This window comes from Neovison vison, chromosome 10 (genome assembly GCF_020171115.1).
Source record: "Neovison vison isolate M4711 chromosome 10, ASM_NN_V1, whole genome shotgun sequence".
Lineage (NCBI taxonomy): Eukaryota > Metazoa > Chordata > Mammalia > Carnivora > Mustelidae > Neogale > Neogale vison.
In genome coordinates this window covers 5,931,298-5,948,741 of record NC_058100.1, presented here as the reverse complement: position 1 = coordinate 5,948,741, position 17,444 = coordinate 5,931,298, and the positions used below count along the sequence as shown (strand labels likewise).

General features: G+C 49.7%; 1 protein-coding gene across 3 annotated transcripts; it reads right to left on the bottom strand.

Moving 5' to 3' along the window:
* Positions 1 to 3,076: 3,076 nt before the first annotated feature.
* Positions 3,077 to 16,804, bottom strand: FCGR2B (Fc fragment of IgG receptor IIb). 3 transcript variants are annotated; one of them, XM_044266740.1, is made up of 7 exons: positions 16,585 to 16,804; positions 12,715 to 12,735; positions 11,165 to 11,422; positions 8,168 to 8,422; positions 7,500 to 7,622; positions 3,528 to 3,565; positions 3,077 to 3,443 (listed from the first exon to the last, which is right to left on the bottom strand). In XM_044266740.1, exons 1-7 carry the CDS (start codon positions 16,694 to 16,696, stop codon positions 3,366 to 3,368), a joined length of 885 nt encoding a protein of 294 aa, XP_044122675.1. In that variant the 5' UTR covers positions 16,697 to 16,804; the 3' UTR covers positions 3,077 to 3,365. The 3 variants fall into 3 exon arrangements, with proteins under 3 accessions (XP_044122675.1, XP_044122676.1, XP_044122677.1); XM_044266741.1 differs by having other exon boundaries at positions 11,165 to 11,419; XM_044266742.1 differs by lacking the exons at positions 12,715 to 12,735; positions 16,585 to 16,804 and adding an exon at positions 11,937 to 12,178 and having other exon boundaries at positions 11,165 to 11,419.
* Positions 16,805 to 17,444: the final 640 nt, after the last annotated feature.

The following is a 17,444-nucleotide window of genomic DNA, read 5'->3' as shown; positions in this document are numbered from 1 at the left end:
AAAGGACCCAAATAAATAAAATCATGAATGAAAGGAAAGAGATCACAACCAACACCAAAGAAATACAAACAATTATAAGAACATACTATGAACAACTCTACGCCAACAAATTTGACAATCTGGAAGAAATGGATGCATTCCTAGAGACATATAAACTACCACAACCGAACAGGAAGAAATAGAAAACCTGTATAACCCATAACCAGTAAGGAGATTGAAACAGTCATCAAAAATCTCCAAACAAACAAAAGCCCAGGGGCAGATGGCTTCTCAGGGGAATTCTACCAAACATTTAAAGAAAAATTAATTCCTATTCTCCTGAAAATGTTCCAAAAAATAGAAATGGAAGGAAAACTTCCAAACTCATTTTATGAGGCCAGCATCACCTTGATCCCAAAACCAGACAAGGATCCCATCAAAAAAGAGAATTACTGACCAATATCCTTGATGAACACAGATGCGAAAATTCTCACCAAAATACTAGCCAATAGGATCCAACAGTACACTAAAAGGGTTATTCACCACGACCAAGTGGGATTTATTCCAGGGCTGCAAGGTTGGTTCAACATCCACAAATCAATCAATGTGATATAATACATTAATAAAAGAAAGAAAGAACAAGAACTATATGATACTCTCAATAGATGCTAAGAAAGCATTTGACAAAGTACAGCATCCCTTCCTGATCAAAACTCTTCAAAGTGTAGGGATAGAGGGCACATACCTCGATATTATCAATCTATCTATGAAAAACCCACCACAAATATCATTCTCAATGGAGAAAAACTGAAAGCTTTTCTGCTAAGGTCAGGAACACAGCAGGGATGTCCATTATCACCACTGCTATTCCACATAGTACTAGAAGTCCTAGCCTTAGCAGTCAGACAACAAAAAGAAATTAAAGGCACCCAAATCGGCAAAGAAGAATTCAAACTACCACTCTTTGCAGATGATATACTGTATGTGGAAAACCCAAAAGACTCCACTCCAAAACTGCTAGAACTTGTACAGGAATTCAGTAAAGTGTCAGGATATAAAATCAATGCACAGAAATCAGTTGCATTTCTCTGCACCAACAACAAGACAGAAGAAAGAGAAATTAAGGAGTCCATCCCATTTACAACTGCACCCAAAACTATAAGATATCAAGGAATAAACCTAACCAAACAGGCAAAGAATCTATACTCAGAAAACTATAAAGTACTCATAAAAAAACTGAGGAAGACAAAAAGAAATGGAAAAATGTTCTGTGCTCCTGGATTGAAAGAACAAATATTGTGAAAATGTCTATGCTACCTAAAGCAATCTACACATTTAATGCAATCCCTATCAAAATCCCACCCATTTTTTTTCAAAGAAATGGAACAAATAATCCTAAAATTTATATGGAACCAGAAAGACCTCGAATAGCCAAAGGAATATTGAAAAAGAAAGCCAAAGTTGGTGGCATCACAATTCCGGACTTCAAGCTCTATTACAAAGTTGTCATCATCAAGACGGTATGGTATTGGCACAAAAACAGACACATAGATCAATGGAACAGAATAGAGAGCCCATAAATAGACCCTCAACTCTATGGTCAACTAATCTTTGACAAAGCAGAAAAGAATGTCCAATGGAAAAAAGACAGCCTCTTCAACAAATGGTGTTGGGAAAATTGGACAGCCACATGCAGAAAAATCAAATTGGACCATTTCCTTACACCACACAAGAAAATGGAATCAAAATGGATGAAGGACTTCAGTGTGAAAAGGAATCCATCAAAATCCTTGAGGAGAACACAGGCAGCAACCTCTTCGACCTCAGCCACAGCAACTTCTTCCTAGGAACATCGCCAAGGCAAGGGAATCAAGGGCAAAAATGAAATATTGGGATTTCATCAAGATCAAAAGCTTTTGCACAGCAAAGGAAACAGTTAACAAAACCAAAAGACAACTGACAGAATGGGAGAAGATATTTGCAAACGACATATCAGATAAAGGGCTAGTGTCCAAAATCTATAAAGAACTTAGCAAACTCAACACCCAAAAGAACAAATAATCCAATCAAGAAATGAGCAGAGGACATGAACAGACATTTCTGCAAAGAAGACATCCAGATGGCCAATAGACACATGAAAAAAATGCTCTACATCTCTCAGCATCAGGGAAATACAAATTAAAACCTCAATGAGATACCACCTCACACCAGTCAGAATGGCTAAAATTAACAAGTCAGGAAATGACAGATGCTGGCGAGGATGTGGAGAAAGGGGAACCCTTCTACACTGTTGGTGGGAATGCAAGCTGGTGTGACCACTCTGAAAAACAGCATGGAGGTTCCTCAAAAAGTTGAAAATAGAGCTACCCTATGACCCAGCAAATTCACTACTGGGTATTTACCCTAAAGATACAAATGTAGTGATCCGAAAGGGCACGTGCACCTGAATGTTTATAGCAGCAATGTCTACAGTAGCCAAACTATGAAAAGAACCTAGATGTCCATCAACAGATGAATGGATAAAGAAGATGTGGTATATATATACAATGGAATACTATGCAGCCATCAAAAGAAATGCAATCTTGCCATTTGCAATGACGTGGTTGGAACTAGAGGATATCATGCTTAGCTAAATAAATCAATTGGAGAAAGACAACTATCATATGATCTCCCTGATATGAAGAAGTGGAGATGCAACATGGGGGGTTTGGGGGGTAGGAAAAGAATAAATGAAACAAGATGGGATCAGGAAGGAGACAAACCATAAGTGACTCTTAATCTCACAAAACAAACTGAGGGTTGCTGGGGGGAGGAGGGTCAGGAGAGTGGGGTGGGGCTATGGACATTGGGGAGGGTATGTGCTATGGTGAGTGCTGTGAAGTGTGTAAACCTGGCGATTCACAGACCTGTACCCCTGGGGATAAAAATACATTATACGTTTATAAAAAAATGAAAGAAAGAAGACACTCACCCTACACTCCAAAGCTTCCCTCTCCTCCACCTTGCCCACTACGACCGTCCCAAGATTTTTATCCTCGAAAAGAAACAGATCAGTCCACACTCCAACCAATACAGCCTTTGAAAGGTAAAGGGCATGTTGTTTTCTATATTTTATTATAAAAGTAATACATGGTCTGTACAGAAAGAGAGTCTTGATGGCAAGAAGTGCTGAGACTCAAAAGGAACCAGGACAGTCAGTCATCTGGGACCACACTGTCTGCGACTTTTAGGACTTCAAGCTTCAGGATTCACACAGATGTCCCTGGAAGGGTCCTTCTCTTCCTTTGGAACCATGGCATCCTCTTGTCCTCCCTCAGGGGAACTGGGCCAGGCAAACTGGTGTCTCTGATTCTCTTTCCCTGGGGCCGCAGGCAAGATAATGGAGGCTAAATTTGGTTCTGGTAATCTGCCTCTGCCTCTTCCTCCGGGTGCAAGAGAAGTGAGTAGGTGATGGTATTCTCAGCCTACGGAATGCAGAAGGGAGCAATTCACAGGAATGAAGGCAGCAGAGGAGGCGGCGGAAGGAGGAGATGGCTGGGGTTGCTCACCTCAATTTTGGCAGCCTCTTCAGTATCAGTGACATTGGCTGTGGGCAGAAAGAACAGAGGTCAGGGACGCGTGGGGGCTCGGTCAGTCAAGGGTTAACCTTCTGCTCAGGTCACCATCTCAAGGTCCTGGGATGGAGCCCTGAATCTGCTTCTCCCTCTTCCTCTGTCCCCACCCCCACTCATGCTCACTGTCTCTTTCTCTCTCAAATAAATAAATACAATCTTTTAAAAAAAAAATTAGAACAGAGATCAGCCCACTGCACGGTGGTGGCCGCTGCAGAAGGAAGGCCCCAACCACACACGAAGAAACAAGGGACCTGCAGACCGAGTTCTCTGCGCACACTCAGCCTCTGCTCCTGGCCACACGGGCAGAGGGAGGCCCTCATCTGCCCTGCATGCTGTTCAGAGAATTGCTGAGTTTTTCTAGAAACCAACCCGCCGGCTTTAGGAACCGGAGATCCTGGGAAGAGATGGGGGGATGTTCAGTATCACCGGGAGGTCAAGTTCAGTATTTTGCTGGCCACAGTCTTCAGGGAGAGAAGACTGGGGGGCGGCTCAGCCCTGGCCCGATGCAGCGGGTTGGGGGCGGGCGGGGCCTTTGAAGAATGTGAGGCTCCGCTGCATTAAAACGGAAGAAAGCGCAACAGTGAAAGCGAGAGGAGGAGGGAAGGAAGCGAGCCAACAAGCCAGGACTTTCCCTGGTAAATAGCTAAAACACACCAAATTCCTACATGTTTTTTGCCAGTGAACTCGCTCACTCACTCACAGTGTGAAAAGTCTGCAAAGCAGCATTCCGTAGGGAGGGGTGGGGGTGGAGGGTGAGACAGTGCCTCCAGGGTCTCCACTCACCCCCACCCCCACCCGGCGCGCAGACAGTCTCTGTTGGCCATGTTCCAGATTCTGGAACAAAGCACTCCCTGAATTCTCCTTCTAACACATTCTCAACGATCCTAGTGACCTAGCTCGCTGATGGGAAACCGTCAGACCCCGTGCCTCGCTGTGGCGGGAGCGCGGGTGACATGGATTTGTGCCGGTGCAGACAGAGCCAAACCTCCAAGGGGCTGCTCCAGTTGTGTTTGGGCTTTTCTCTGGATCTGGCTTGGCCTGGTGCGGGCTCAGGCCTGCATCCCATTGGACACGGCCAAGAACACAAAGGCCTTGCTCAAAGCACAGCGGGACAAGTGCCATTGCGCTCAAGCTCTCGAATCTGTTGGTTCCGCTCTGAGTCACACTCCTGCCCACTGACGCAGAGCCCCTGAGGACCTCTTTTTCCTCTGCTTCTGCTAGCCAGGAGCCCCTCGAGAATTTTCCATGCTCCCTGGCGCTCTCACTTAGCTACAGGCAGGAGGTCACCTGGGATACTCCTGCCCCCACCTGGGCTAGGGGCTGGAGAGTCACTGACTCTCAGAATGTCAGACCCAGAAGGGCTTTGAGGTCACCAGGCCAATCCGCCCATTTCCTCAGGGAGGTGACTTCATGCCATAGTGGGGAACGTGCAAGTTTCCACCTGCTGCTGGTGACAGAGCAATGGCCAGGCCCATGTTTAATAAACTTACACACGCGGGCACCAGAGCCAAACTCTGCCCAGCAGGGAAGCCCGGGAATGCACCCAGTCCCCTAGAAATTTCTCCAGCCCACATGTCCCCGTAATGCCTTGTTCTTCCCCATCACTCCCTGAGACAGACTCCTCAACCTCTCCACGGATCATTCCCTGGGTCTCCCTCTCTTTTCCTCTTATTCCCGCATGTCTCGGCCTCACCACTCCTAACCTCTGGCCTGTGCCAGCTCTGCCAAACCCCACAGAAGGACCCAAACATCTCTGATGTCCTGTTCTGGAAATGTTCCCAGCATTCCTGGTTCCAAAATTTGACACAACCCTCCCCTCTGGATCTGCGGCAGGTGGTCCTCTCCCTCTCATTCCCAGTGAGGTCCTCTTCAGGCCCAGGAGTTAGTCTCAGAACGGACCAAGCGATTTGAGCCCCTGCCCTCCTCCACCGCCCCCTCCCTCTCCTGTGCTCCCAGCTGAACTCACACAAGCCGCTTCCTGTGGGCTCCAGTCCACCTGGCAGCCCCAGGCAGGGCACCTTGAGCCCCCAAGCAGGGAACTGCACTCACCTGGCTCCTCAGGGAGGGGCTCTCCCATTTCCCTGTGCTTGGGGTTTCCTAGGGGAGCTATGAGGGGCACAGAGGAGGTTAGTAGAGGTACAGGGTGGGGCCTGAGTCCTCAGGCAAGGACCAGGGGCTGGAACGGGTTAGAACCAACAGAGACCCTCCCCTCCCCCACCCCCGTGGAGACACTTCTCTTCCTCCTCCTCCTCCTCCTCTCCTGCCCCAGACCTGCCCACCCTATAGAAGGGCCGCTGAGTTAACCATGGGGACCCCTGGGACTGTCAGAAAGGCCATTGGGCTGTATCTTTCTCAGGCTTGCCCTGGCCTGTAAAAAAGCTCTTTTCCCTCCGTCTCAGCGTCTCCGTGCGTCTCGGTGGGGAGCCCGGCTGTGCACCGACCCAAAGGGCCTTGTGAGGTACGAGGAGCATCTTTTCTCTCCCCCGTGGCTCCCTTTTCCCTCTTCCTCCTCTTCTATCTCCGGGTGTCTTTAGACTTTCTCTCCCACCAAGCTAGCTTTCCGGGCGATGAACCGTGACAACTTGCTTATTCCACTTCTAGGGCTCCTCGCCTCCTTCTCAGCTCCTTCAGGGTGGTACGAGGGGGGGAAGGAACCGCTTTCCAAGAGTCGGAGTTCTTCAGGGCACCCCTCTGTGAACAGACGCTCAGTGACCCGGTCTCCCTGCCGGCAAGCCGCGCTAGGCGCAGGGGAGAGGAGGGGGCATGCACGAGGACTTCCCGGGACTTCCTTCCCGTCGTCTTGCCACCCACTCTGGAACACAGTTTCCGTTCTCTAATGTGGCCTCTGTGGTCTGCACGACCCGGCCCTTGCCCACGTGTCTGCCCAGCCTCATCTGCCCTCCCTGCGCCTTGCAGGTTTGGGTTTCCAGCCGCAGGGCCCTTACCGCCCCCTCCTCGCTCCTCCCCCAGCCCCTGTCCCAGCCATGGTGCTCTTCCTTTCTGTGCCTTGGCCCCCAGCCAAGCAATATTCCTCCAGGCCTCTCTGCCTGGCGGACGCTACCAGCTACCCTCCAACACGTCCCCTCCTCGGTCAGGAGAGCGGCTCTCTCTCGTGTGCTGTTACGTACCCCGCAGCGGGCTGAGTGTCAGCCCTGCTCAACCCCATACCATCCTGTGAGGTAGGTCCTACTAGTGCCCTCATTTTCCAGAAGAAACAATACAGGCACAGAGATGGTGAAGAACTCACCCAAGGTCACACAGCTGGTGAGCTGTGGAGCTGAGATTTAATAGGGGGTGCGGGGGGCGGTCCGGCTCCCCCTACGTGTGTTTTGGTCACTACATATACCACTGCCTCTTGCAGGCTTCTCTAACCACTCGCCTGGGCTGCATCACGTGGGCTCTTGCGGCCCCCCTCCCCCATCACAGCCTTGGTGACTCGACTACAGCTTTCATCCCACTTAACTTTAATGACTTACTTGTCCTGTCTTCCCCACCGCACTGGGAGCCCCTGGAGAGCAGGGACTGGACTTCTTATCACCCAGGGTGCCTCACACAGTGCTGGACCCATAAGCAAGTTTTTTCAACCCTTGTTGAATAAATGCCTGAATTTATTTAGCTCAGTCTGCTATGTCTGCGTCTGCCTTCCTGCCTTCGGCTCAGGTCGTGATCCCAGGTTCCCTGTTCCACGGGGAGCCTGCCTCTGCCTCTCTCTCTCTGTCTCTTATGAATAAATACATAAAATCTTTTAAAAATAAATAAGTGAATGAATTAACGAATAAAATATGGGGCTATGTCTGAACTATAAGGTTTCTCTGAGCCCAAAAAGGAGGGTCCTGGCTATGGTTGGGGTTAAAGCCTGGGCCAAGTAGGAACGGACAGCAAGAGGAACCCAGAAAAGCCACAAACCTGAAGTTTGCTTTTGCCTGAGGCGGAACCAGGCCACAGCAGCCACGAGGATGGCCACTGCAACAGAGCCAGCGACTGCAGCCACGACCGTCATCATCACGGAGGAGTCGCTCCGGCCGGACTCTGGGGGAGACAGACCTCAGGACACGCAGCAGCCTCCCACGTCCCACCCTGTGCTCCAGGCCTTCTCTCCAGGAGCTGCTTTGTGTCTGGGTCCCTTGTCCCTTGTCCCTTGTCCGGGTCCTCCCCAAACCTCACCTGTGGGGACGACACGGCGGCTGGACTTGTGCCTCCCTGCCAACAGGTGTCTCTGCTCATCCAATAAAGGCAGAGTGTGGGGGGGCCGAGCTCAGAGAGAGAAGGGAGAGGGACCCAACGCCTCCCCTAGCTGGAGGGACCGAGACTCAATCCCACAAGGGCTAGAACTGTTGGGAACAAGTCATGTCTTGGGGAGTGAATGGACATGACATGTGACCTGCCTCGGAGCTCTAGCCCCTCCTGCTGCCCAGGGCCAATATTCATCACGCCCCGTTGCTGCCCGCTCTGCCTCTGTGCCCACATGTGTGTGCTCTGACATGTCTCAGATCTCCCAGGAGGCCTCTACGACCTTCGCCACAACTGCCCATCCCCTCACTGTCCTCCTCCCTCCGTCCCGCTGGAGCTCCCACCTCGGACGGTGATGGCCACGGACTGGGAGAAGCGCAGCATCTGGCCTATCATTCCCGTGCAGTGGTAGTCACCGCTGTGACTGAGGTTGGCTTCTGGGATGAAGAACGTGGAATTCAGAGAGGAGAACTGCTTGGATTTTCTATCCTGGAAGAAGGTGATCTTGTACAGGTGCCGGTTCTGCCAGCTATGACACCTCAGCACGATGGGGTCCCCTATCTGGAACACCAGGCGTCGGGTCTGGAGCAGCAGCCAGTCTGAAAGACACAAAGGGACCCTAGGACCTGGGAGGTCTTGACTCAACTCTGAGGCCATCCTTACCAGTGGGACACGCTGTGGGCGGAGGGAAGAACTTGACACCTGGTGTCTCAGGGTAGCTCCATTTTGGGGGAGCTCGGACTTCATGGGCCTCTTCTAGGCCTTGGGTTCCTCCTCTGTGAAGATGGACATAACAATTCCACGCAGCTACAGCAGTTCCTGGCACATAGTAGGTGTTCAGGATAAGCCTGTCTTCTCTTTCCTGTCCTGCCCAACAGGCTCTTTCAGGAAGAGAGCCCGGGGCGCAGTCTGACCTAGGAGATGACATGTGAGGGGACACAGCAGAGACAAGTCTTTCGGAAGAGTGAGAGGTCATGGACCTCCAAGAAGTACTAGCTTATTTGATGTAATTTGGTAAATGTGGAGTTTTACTTCAGCAGAGTCTGAGGTCAATGGCCTGCTGTCTTTTTTCCCTCCCGATGTTCATCCTTCGACCGAGGAAGATGAAATATTTAGTATGTTTGTTGTGTAGGGAATAAAGCCTGAGGTGGAAATTTGTACTCCTGACCTCAGCTCACGTGCTCCGTTTCCCTAAAGCTGGAGGGTGAAGCAGAGCTGGAATTGGAAAGAGAGTCAGAGGAGAAGACAACAGCAGAATCAGAAGGGGGCGCCGGGGTGGCTCACTGGGTGAAGCGTCTGCCTTTGGCTTGGGTCATGATCCCGGGGTCCTGGAATCGAGACCCTGTGTCGGGTTCCTGCTCAGTGGGGAGCCTGCTTCTCCCTCTCCTCCTGTGACTGCCCCCAGCCCCAAGCTCATGCTCTCCCTCTCTCTCAAACAGATAAATGAAATCTTGGGGGGAAAAAAAAGAATTAGAAGGGAGTGAGGGGAGGGGGGTGGGGTGCAGGAAGAGTGACGAGGCCAACCAAGTCTCAGCACTGGCTGGGGACATAGCCACAGATGCAGGAGGAGATGGTCAGTACCAAGGGATTGAGTGACGACACAGAGAAGTCAGCCGCAGCTACAGCGGGAATTAGAGGGGTGGAGGGTGGCACCAGACCCTGTTCCTTGGGTGCCACAAGCTAGAAAACCCCAGGCCCCCTGTCAGGGAGGCACGTCTACCTTCCACCCAAATCCCTGCCTTACCACACTGCACAGTCCTCCTCTTGGAGGACCGAGACCCTGGCCGGGCACTGTGCACCGGGATGAGGTTGAGCCGTCCTGGTTCCCTAGACTACCTCTCTCACGAGATTGGATTAGGACAGGTGGGGATGCCAAGATGTGTAAAGCGTTGAAAAAAATAAAGTAGAACCCAGAGAAAATACCAACGTTGCCATGTAGCACCAGCAACCAATTCCTGCACTTCTCTTCCCTGCCGAGGGAATCCCCATCACAGAAGACCTACGTGGCTGGGAATGGTTTTTCTACTGCGGAGTCTCTGCTGCTACCAGGTTATAACCTAGATAATGGGGACTATGTGCCTTCGGCTGGTCTGTGCAAGGGGGGCAACTTAGCGCTCCTTAAGAACATTTGTCTTGGTGCAGATCTTAAAGGCAGGGTCAGGTTCCTGTCCGTGGCACTCATGAGAGTTCTTCAAGTAATCGAAGGGCTTTCCCGCCCATCTGGGAACAAAACTCCTCTGCGTTCTCCCCGGAGCCTTGTGGAGAAGCGATATTGCCCACACCTTCTTCACGTGCCAGTGGCTACGTCGGGACACACTCAGGCTCGGGGGGTGGGGGGCCCTCACCTCCTTGCCTTCCTGCAGGGGAAGGACACAGATGTCGGGCCTCAGGAGCTTCCCTCTGGGCCTGCCACTTCCTGCTGCCTGGAGAGGGTGGGGATGACAGGCCTGCTGTGTGCTTTTGAGGAAAATGGAGGCGTCTGGTGAGGGAAGGGCCTCCACAAAGAGTGACGTGACAATATTCATTGTCATCGCATAATGGTTCTACTTTTTTGCCAGAAGCTTTGTAAAATCATTCGTTTCACAAATATTTATTAACCCCTGCCCTTGTCAGGGGTTACAAATGCAAACACCGTTAAAACACAGCTTCCAGGGGAACCTGGGTGGCTCAGTCGGCTAAGGGTCCAACTCTTGGCTTCGGCTCAGGTCAGGAGCTCAGGGTTATGAGATGGAGCCCTGTTTCGGGCTCTGTGCTGGGTGTGGAGCCTCTCTCCCTCTCCCTCTGCCCTTCTCGCCCCCTCTTTCTCTAATGAGGAAAAAAAAAAGATCAACGCAATTTTCAGGTCAAGTTGCATGGGGGCAGGGAGATGCTGATTCCCACAAGGACCTGGGGAGGGAGGCATTAATACCCCCATGAGTAGACAAGGAATCAAACCCAAGGGCAGATGAATCACCATGGCTGGTGGTGTCCAGGCTGAAGACCCAGTTGTGGTCTGTCTATGCTTTGTGATGGCTACAAAAATGGGTTTTTAGGCAGTTAGAATTTCCTTCTGCTTCTCTCATACCCTACGTGCTTGTCTATAGCCTTGTAACCTTGCTCCATCAGGATTGAGGTAAAATTGAGGTCTGAGGAATCTCTTAAAACCATCCACTGCCACCACATGTACTAAGCAAAGGGGGTGGATGAAAAGGGAAGTGAGTGGACAAAAACATCTTCCAACAACTGACAGCCCTGCTTCCCAGGAAACAGGCTACCCCCCTTCCCTAAAAACCTCTGCCATGTTAGCAGATTTCATCTTTCCTTATTCACCCAGTCCCTCCCTGGGCCCTTCCTCCACTGACCAGAAGTCACGTCCAGATGCACAGGGTCACTGAGGCTGGTCTGGTTGGTCTGGCACCTGTACTCCCCACTGTCCTGTTTTCTGGCCTTAAAGCTGTAGTTGGAGTTGACCAGGGTTGGGATGAAGCTCCCATTATGGAACCACTGGGTGAGGTGATCTGCAGCGGTGTGGGCCCCCTGGCACTTCAGGGTCACGCGATCCTCCTGGAGCACATTGACCCATGGGGGCTCGAGGTCCAGCACAGCCTTCGGGAGACCTGCTGAAGGGCAGAGAGAGGAGGAAAGGGGGCCCTAAGAGCCGAAGCGGCCCCCGAATTTCAGTGAAGCCCCCTACTGTTGTGTGACTGTAGGTAATTCCTCTTACTCATGTGTCCCACCACAGGGGCCTACAGGAAGCCAGGTCCACTCAGGGAGCTTGACCTTTCCTCAGGAAGAGAGGGCAAGGTAAGAGAAAGGAAGAAGGGGTAAAGGAAGCACAAGAAATATATGTATACCTCAACAGGGGTCACCTGAGGCAGTTCTTTCTTTCCTTTTTTCTTCCTTCCTTCCCTCCCTCCCTCCCTCCCCACTTCCTCTTTCTTTCCCTCCCTCCCTATCCGTTCCTTCATTTCTTCCTTCTTTCCTTCCTTCCTTCCTATTTCTTCTTTCTTTTCTTCCTTCCTCCCTCCCTTCCTTCCTCTGTTTCTCTCTCTCTCTCTCTCACACACACACAGACACACACACACGCACGCACGTGTGCACATGTGCACCCACACACATACTACACATACATACCTTTCTGGAACTCACCTTCTTCCCCTACAAACAGAGGCGTTTTGGATATTAGATAAACTCTCTCCAGAGCCAGATGAAGGCATCTGGTGGAGGTATCCAGCATGAGTCAGACAGGTTTCTCTTCTGACCTGATGTCAGTCTTTGCCCCTTAGAATAGACCTATCCTCACACCCAAGTACAGAGGAGTCTCTGTGTCCTCAGGAGGATAAAGAAAGAGGAAAGGCTGGAGGGCCAGTCTAGAGAGCCCTGGGTTCAGTGCCTCAGGTAGAACTGCACCCCACCCTTGTGGGATTCCTGGGAGGCAGGGAGTTAATTGCCACAGAGAAAGAAGTGCCCGGCAGAGTTTACAACACCAAGCTGCAATCTGGGGTCTCTCCTCCTACTTCTTTCTAGGCCTTGAAGCCCTCAGATACATGCAAAGTGGAGGATTTATCAATACGGGAGATAACCTTGGCAGATGATGGGATTTTGTGGGCAACTGAGACTAAAAATGTCTGAGGTCTTGATTTCACTGAGAGAGGACAAACTATTTTCTGTGACAGTATCTGTGACGTCTCACCCTAACAGAACCAGAAGGATTCAAGCACCTGCGGCCTATCCTGGGCTTCCTGGGAGGAGGGGAAAGAGAAAGGGGAGGGGCAGGGAGGGGCAGGGCATCTGCTTCCTGGCCCCACCCAAGTACTAGGTTACTGGTGCATTCAGGGCACCTCCATGTGGGTGCTGGGAGCAGAGGAAGAGTGTGGCTGGGGGAGGGAGAGGATGTGGGTGGAGCACTTACCAGGTGTCCCAGCAACTGGAGCTGTAAGAAAGTGAAGATGGGTCCAGAGTTTAGATTTGATGATTCATCATTACAAGAATCACTTAAAAAAAAAAAAAAAATCCCTCCATGCAAATCCCTTTAACTCCCTTGCCCTTCCTTATCTCTTGTTAAACTCAGCTATACTGTCCACGCCTTTACTTGTTCATCTGTGGGTCACTAAAATGAGCACATAAGCAGATGGATCAGTAGTATCTCTATAAATTTGGGGTCACCATTTTCAAAAGGACATTGAACTGCCATTCTGACACGTTTTTCTAGTAAATTTGCTCTGCTGTTCTCAGCAGGGACACTCATCTTTTCCTCACTCCCAAAACTTTCCTGTCTTCTGCCTCCAATCCCTTCTTGCTTAAAGTGGATGATGCCTTCCTTCATTCTTCACAGAAAACAAAAGCAGTTGGGCAGGCAATCTCACACCTTCCCTCAATTCAAATGTCTAACCTCTCTGCCCCTCTGCCCAACTTCCTTTCTTGCTGTTCCCTAGGAAAGTCTCTCTCCTCCTCTCCAAGATCAGTCTCCACCCTGGTTCGCCATCCCTGTCACCCTCACAAGGATTTCCCTCTCTCTGGTATCCCCATGCTCTTCTGCATCACCAATTTCTCCTCAGCTGGTTCTTTCCCATTAACATAAGCATAGTCCAGATCTTTCATTAAAAAAAAAAAATTCTCACTTGCTCCCACATATAATTCCAAAATTATTTCTCTGCTCCCTTTCATAGCCAGATTTCTCAGGGTTGTTTTGTTTTGTTTTCTACATGGACTGCGCTCCTTTCTACTCATTGAGCTCCCATAACACCAGCCCTCTTTAAATTCTTCTCACTTGCGGCTCTTGTGTATGCAGATCCCTCCTCTAGACCCAGTTTTCTTTATCTCTTCAAATGGCTAGCTCCTTGCCTTGCTCAAAGTCCCAGCTCAAGTGTCATCTCCTCAGAAAAAGCTTTCCCTATCATCGTGTTTATTATCCTCTCTTCTTCCCCCTCAAAGACTGTTCATATCACAGTATCCTGTTTACATCTTTGTGGTCCTTTCCAATTTATATTTATGCCGATTTATCCATTTACTTGTTGTTTATATCTCCCAGGAGAATGGAAGGTCAAAGGGGGAAGCAGCCATATCAATTTTATTTGCCAGTGCTCTGGGAAATAACTTATTGAATGAGTCTAGGTGGGAGATAAAAGGGGCCACAGTTGTATTGACAATAGGACCTGAAGAATATATGCACATGAGGGAAAATTTTTCTTAAAATTTTATTTATTTGTTTGAGAGAGAAAGAGTGAGAGAACTTGAGCAGGGTGGGGGGCAGAGGGAGAGGCAGAAGCAGACTCTCTGCTGAGAAGAGAGTCTGACTTGATCCTGGAACTCCAGGATCATGACCTGAGCCGAAGGCAGATGCTTCACCAACTTTGCCACCCAGGTGCCCCCACATGAGAAATTTAAGAGGCAATATTGGGGGAAGCTGGCCCTTGATGAGAGTGAAGGTAATGTGAGTGGATGGCTAGGGAAAAGGTTACTCATGCTCACACAAATAGAAATGTTAGGAAGAGGAGTACATCTGTAAGGGGAAGATAAGTTGAGTTTGAATATAGTTTGTTTCTGAGCCGGTGTATCAGTGTGAGGGTGTCCAACCAGCAGGTGGAAACACAAAACTGTAGTTGACACAAGCAAGAAAGACAGGTCTGGAAGTTGTTGACACAGTAGTGATAGCTGAGAACCAGAGTGTGTCAGATTGGCAAGACGGATGGTGTAGAAAGAAGTAGAACCTAAGAGGAAGGAAAGAGGAGCAACAAGAAAGAGATGAGAAGAGTGGAGAAAAGTTGTCAGCCATTTATTCATTCCACACTCAACCAACAGTCATGAAAACACACTCAATAGAGTCGTTGTAAGGCAGACAAAGACCTTGTGCTTTAAGGTCAGGAAGGCTGTCTTGTCTTGTTCATTGGTAAATCTCCAAGTCCTAGAACAGGGCGTATTCACACATTTATTTAAAGTTTAAACAAGGCAGTTTGTGGAATCTGTAGGAAGCAGGAAATGCAGTGTCCACATTGCCTGACTGTAGAGGAAGAGACACTTGGGGCAATGGGAATGTAGTGAAGAGGGGGCAATGGGACCTTAGTTAGTACGCAACAGAGCAGCCCTGGAGGCATTTAAGTGCGGTGACTCAGCTGCACTTGAAGACGTCATGGCCTTGGTGTGCGGCATAGATTCAGAGGAGAGGAGACAGGAGCAGTCGAGATGGGGCCAGAGGTATTGTCAAAGCTGGGTTATTGAGGGATGCAGTCAAATGCTCTACCCCTGAGCTATACCCCCTGGTTACTGAGGGATGAAGACCTAAAGATAGTGCTCCAAATAAGGATGGGGAAAATGGAGCCAATCCCGGGTGACTTAATGAAAGGGCAAGTGGAAGAAAAGATCAAGTTTTGCCCAGGAGTCTTGCCCAGGCGACTGGCACATTGGTGGCTGAGATGGACAAGCATATCTATCACCTCTCAAGGTCTGAGCTTCCTTTCCTTCATGTGAAAAACGACATAGTCCAATGCTCCTTTCACATGTTATTCAACTTCAGTCCATTTCATCCTGCTCATGAAGGAATACTCTCTCCTCTAAAAACGACATAGTCCAATGCTCCTTTCACATGTTATTCAACTTCAGTCCATTTCATTCTGCTCATGAAGGAATACTCTCTCCTCTTCACCTCCACTTCTTTTTTTTTTTAAGATTTTATTTATTTATTTGACAGAGAGAAATCACAAGTAGATGGAGAGGCAGGCAGAGAGAGAAGGAAGCAGGCTCCCTGCTGAGCAGAGAGCCCCATGCGGGACTTGATCCCAGGACCCTGAGATCATGACCTGAGCTAAAGGCAGCGGCTTAACCCACTGAGCCACCCAGGTGCCCCTCACCTCCACTTATCTCAGTATCATTTAGAAGTGAGGGTCGAAGGCTCCTAGAGATGACCAGATTTTACTATCAGTCATAGCACCTAACTCGAGAGTGGCTCCATGTCTTCCTCTGGGGCCATTGTAAGGTGTATTTGAGGGTGGGAACTCTAGGAATTGAGCTTGGAGAGATAATCCTAGCAACAAGGCTCCCCTAGCTGGCCTCCTAGACTTCCTCCCACGGGGACCAACAGTCCCTGGCCTCCATCTTGACCTAGGACCCTGACTTTCTCCCTGATCACAGCCAGGACCTATCCCCATGTGTGTGTACAAGGAAGTATGCATGATTTCTCCAGTCCTACAATTGACAATTCCAGAACTTCCCAGGTTGTGTGTTCTCTCAACCCCTGCTCCCTGGATAACCCGAACTCTCTTTGCTTCTTCCCCAGGGAAATCCAACACATAAACAGAATAAGCTTCTGCTGCTTAACAGAGAATGGTTACTTCCACCTCCACCCCAAGTGTGCTATTGCTTCCTCCCCACCCTTTATCTAAGACAACATTCGTCCTTCCACCTAAGATTTGGTCCCTGTGAAACACAAATTTCTAAGGAAGGAAAACACCCTGGCCACTCATTAGTGACTCAAGTCTGCGTCATTAGACTTTCCCCAGAGCAGGTTCAGGTGGAGGTGGTGGCAGAACATCAGGGACCTGGCTGCCCAGTGATACTGGGCAAAAGACACTAAAAACTACAACAAACACTCTGCCAGTTTTATCATTTGCCAAGGCCAGTGGGTCTGTCAGAGTTTGTCTTCATCAACCTTCTTCACCCTCCTCATTTTCCTGAAGGGTTCCCACGCTACCCCTCATCCTCGCCAAAGCTCAGCCCAACCTAGGAAAGCAGCAGCTGAGTTAGGAAAATGCATCTGCCTCTGTCCCTCAGGAGGCCACGGACTCACCCAGAAATAGCAGAGCTGTCCACAGCAGCATGTCCCACAAAGGATGGCAGGGCATGCAATCAGCCCAGTCACCAGCAACAGCAGGGATGGGGAGGAACGAGGGAATCCACATCAACTGTGGCTCACGTTGGCTCCAGCAGCAGCAGGGTGGCAGGTGAAAGCTTCTCTTGAGACTTGACAGATTGTACCCGAGAGGATGGACAAATTCTGAAGTCCAAAAGAGGAAGTGAAAAGAAATGCTGTTTTATCATAGGCTCCTCCCCTTCCACCCTTTTTCCTCTTCACTGTCCCCTCCTAGAAGATTCAGAGCTTCCCAGAACAGATCTGGCTCAGCCCAATTCCAAATTCACGGAAATTTTAGAAACTGGGAAACAACTTCCTCTTCTTCTGGGACACAGCTAGGCTCAACCTCTGGGAGTAGGAGGGGAATAGTCGTCCGATTCAGCTCAAAACTTCGTATCTGTTCCTATCTCTTTAGATAAGGCAACAGAGCAGAAGGTGCAGCCAGTTTTCTCTGACTTCTAGCTCCATTTGGAGGCCCAGATGCTCCTGAAACTGGTGATGGTGGGCTTGAGGCCACTCACCATCATTTGATTTTCTTTGTTATCATAATCTCTGACTTATTCCTGGATTGTGGAGCAAGAACAAGGATGTGTGTCAGGGTGGCACTAGGATGGTTATGCTCATCCTCTTATTCCAGGATTCATTCCTTTATTTTTTTTAAGATTTATTTATTTATTGAGAGAGCACACTCATGCATGTGAGTGTGCAAGGGAAGGGGGAAGGGCAGAGGGAGGGGGATGAAGAAGACTCCCCACTGAGCACAAAGCCAGACATGAGGCTTCATGTCAAGACCCTGA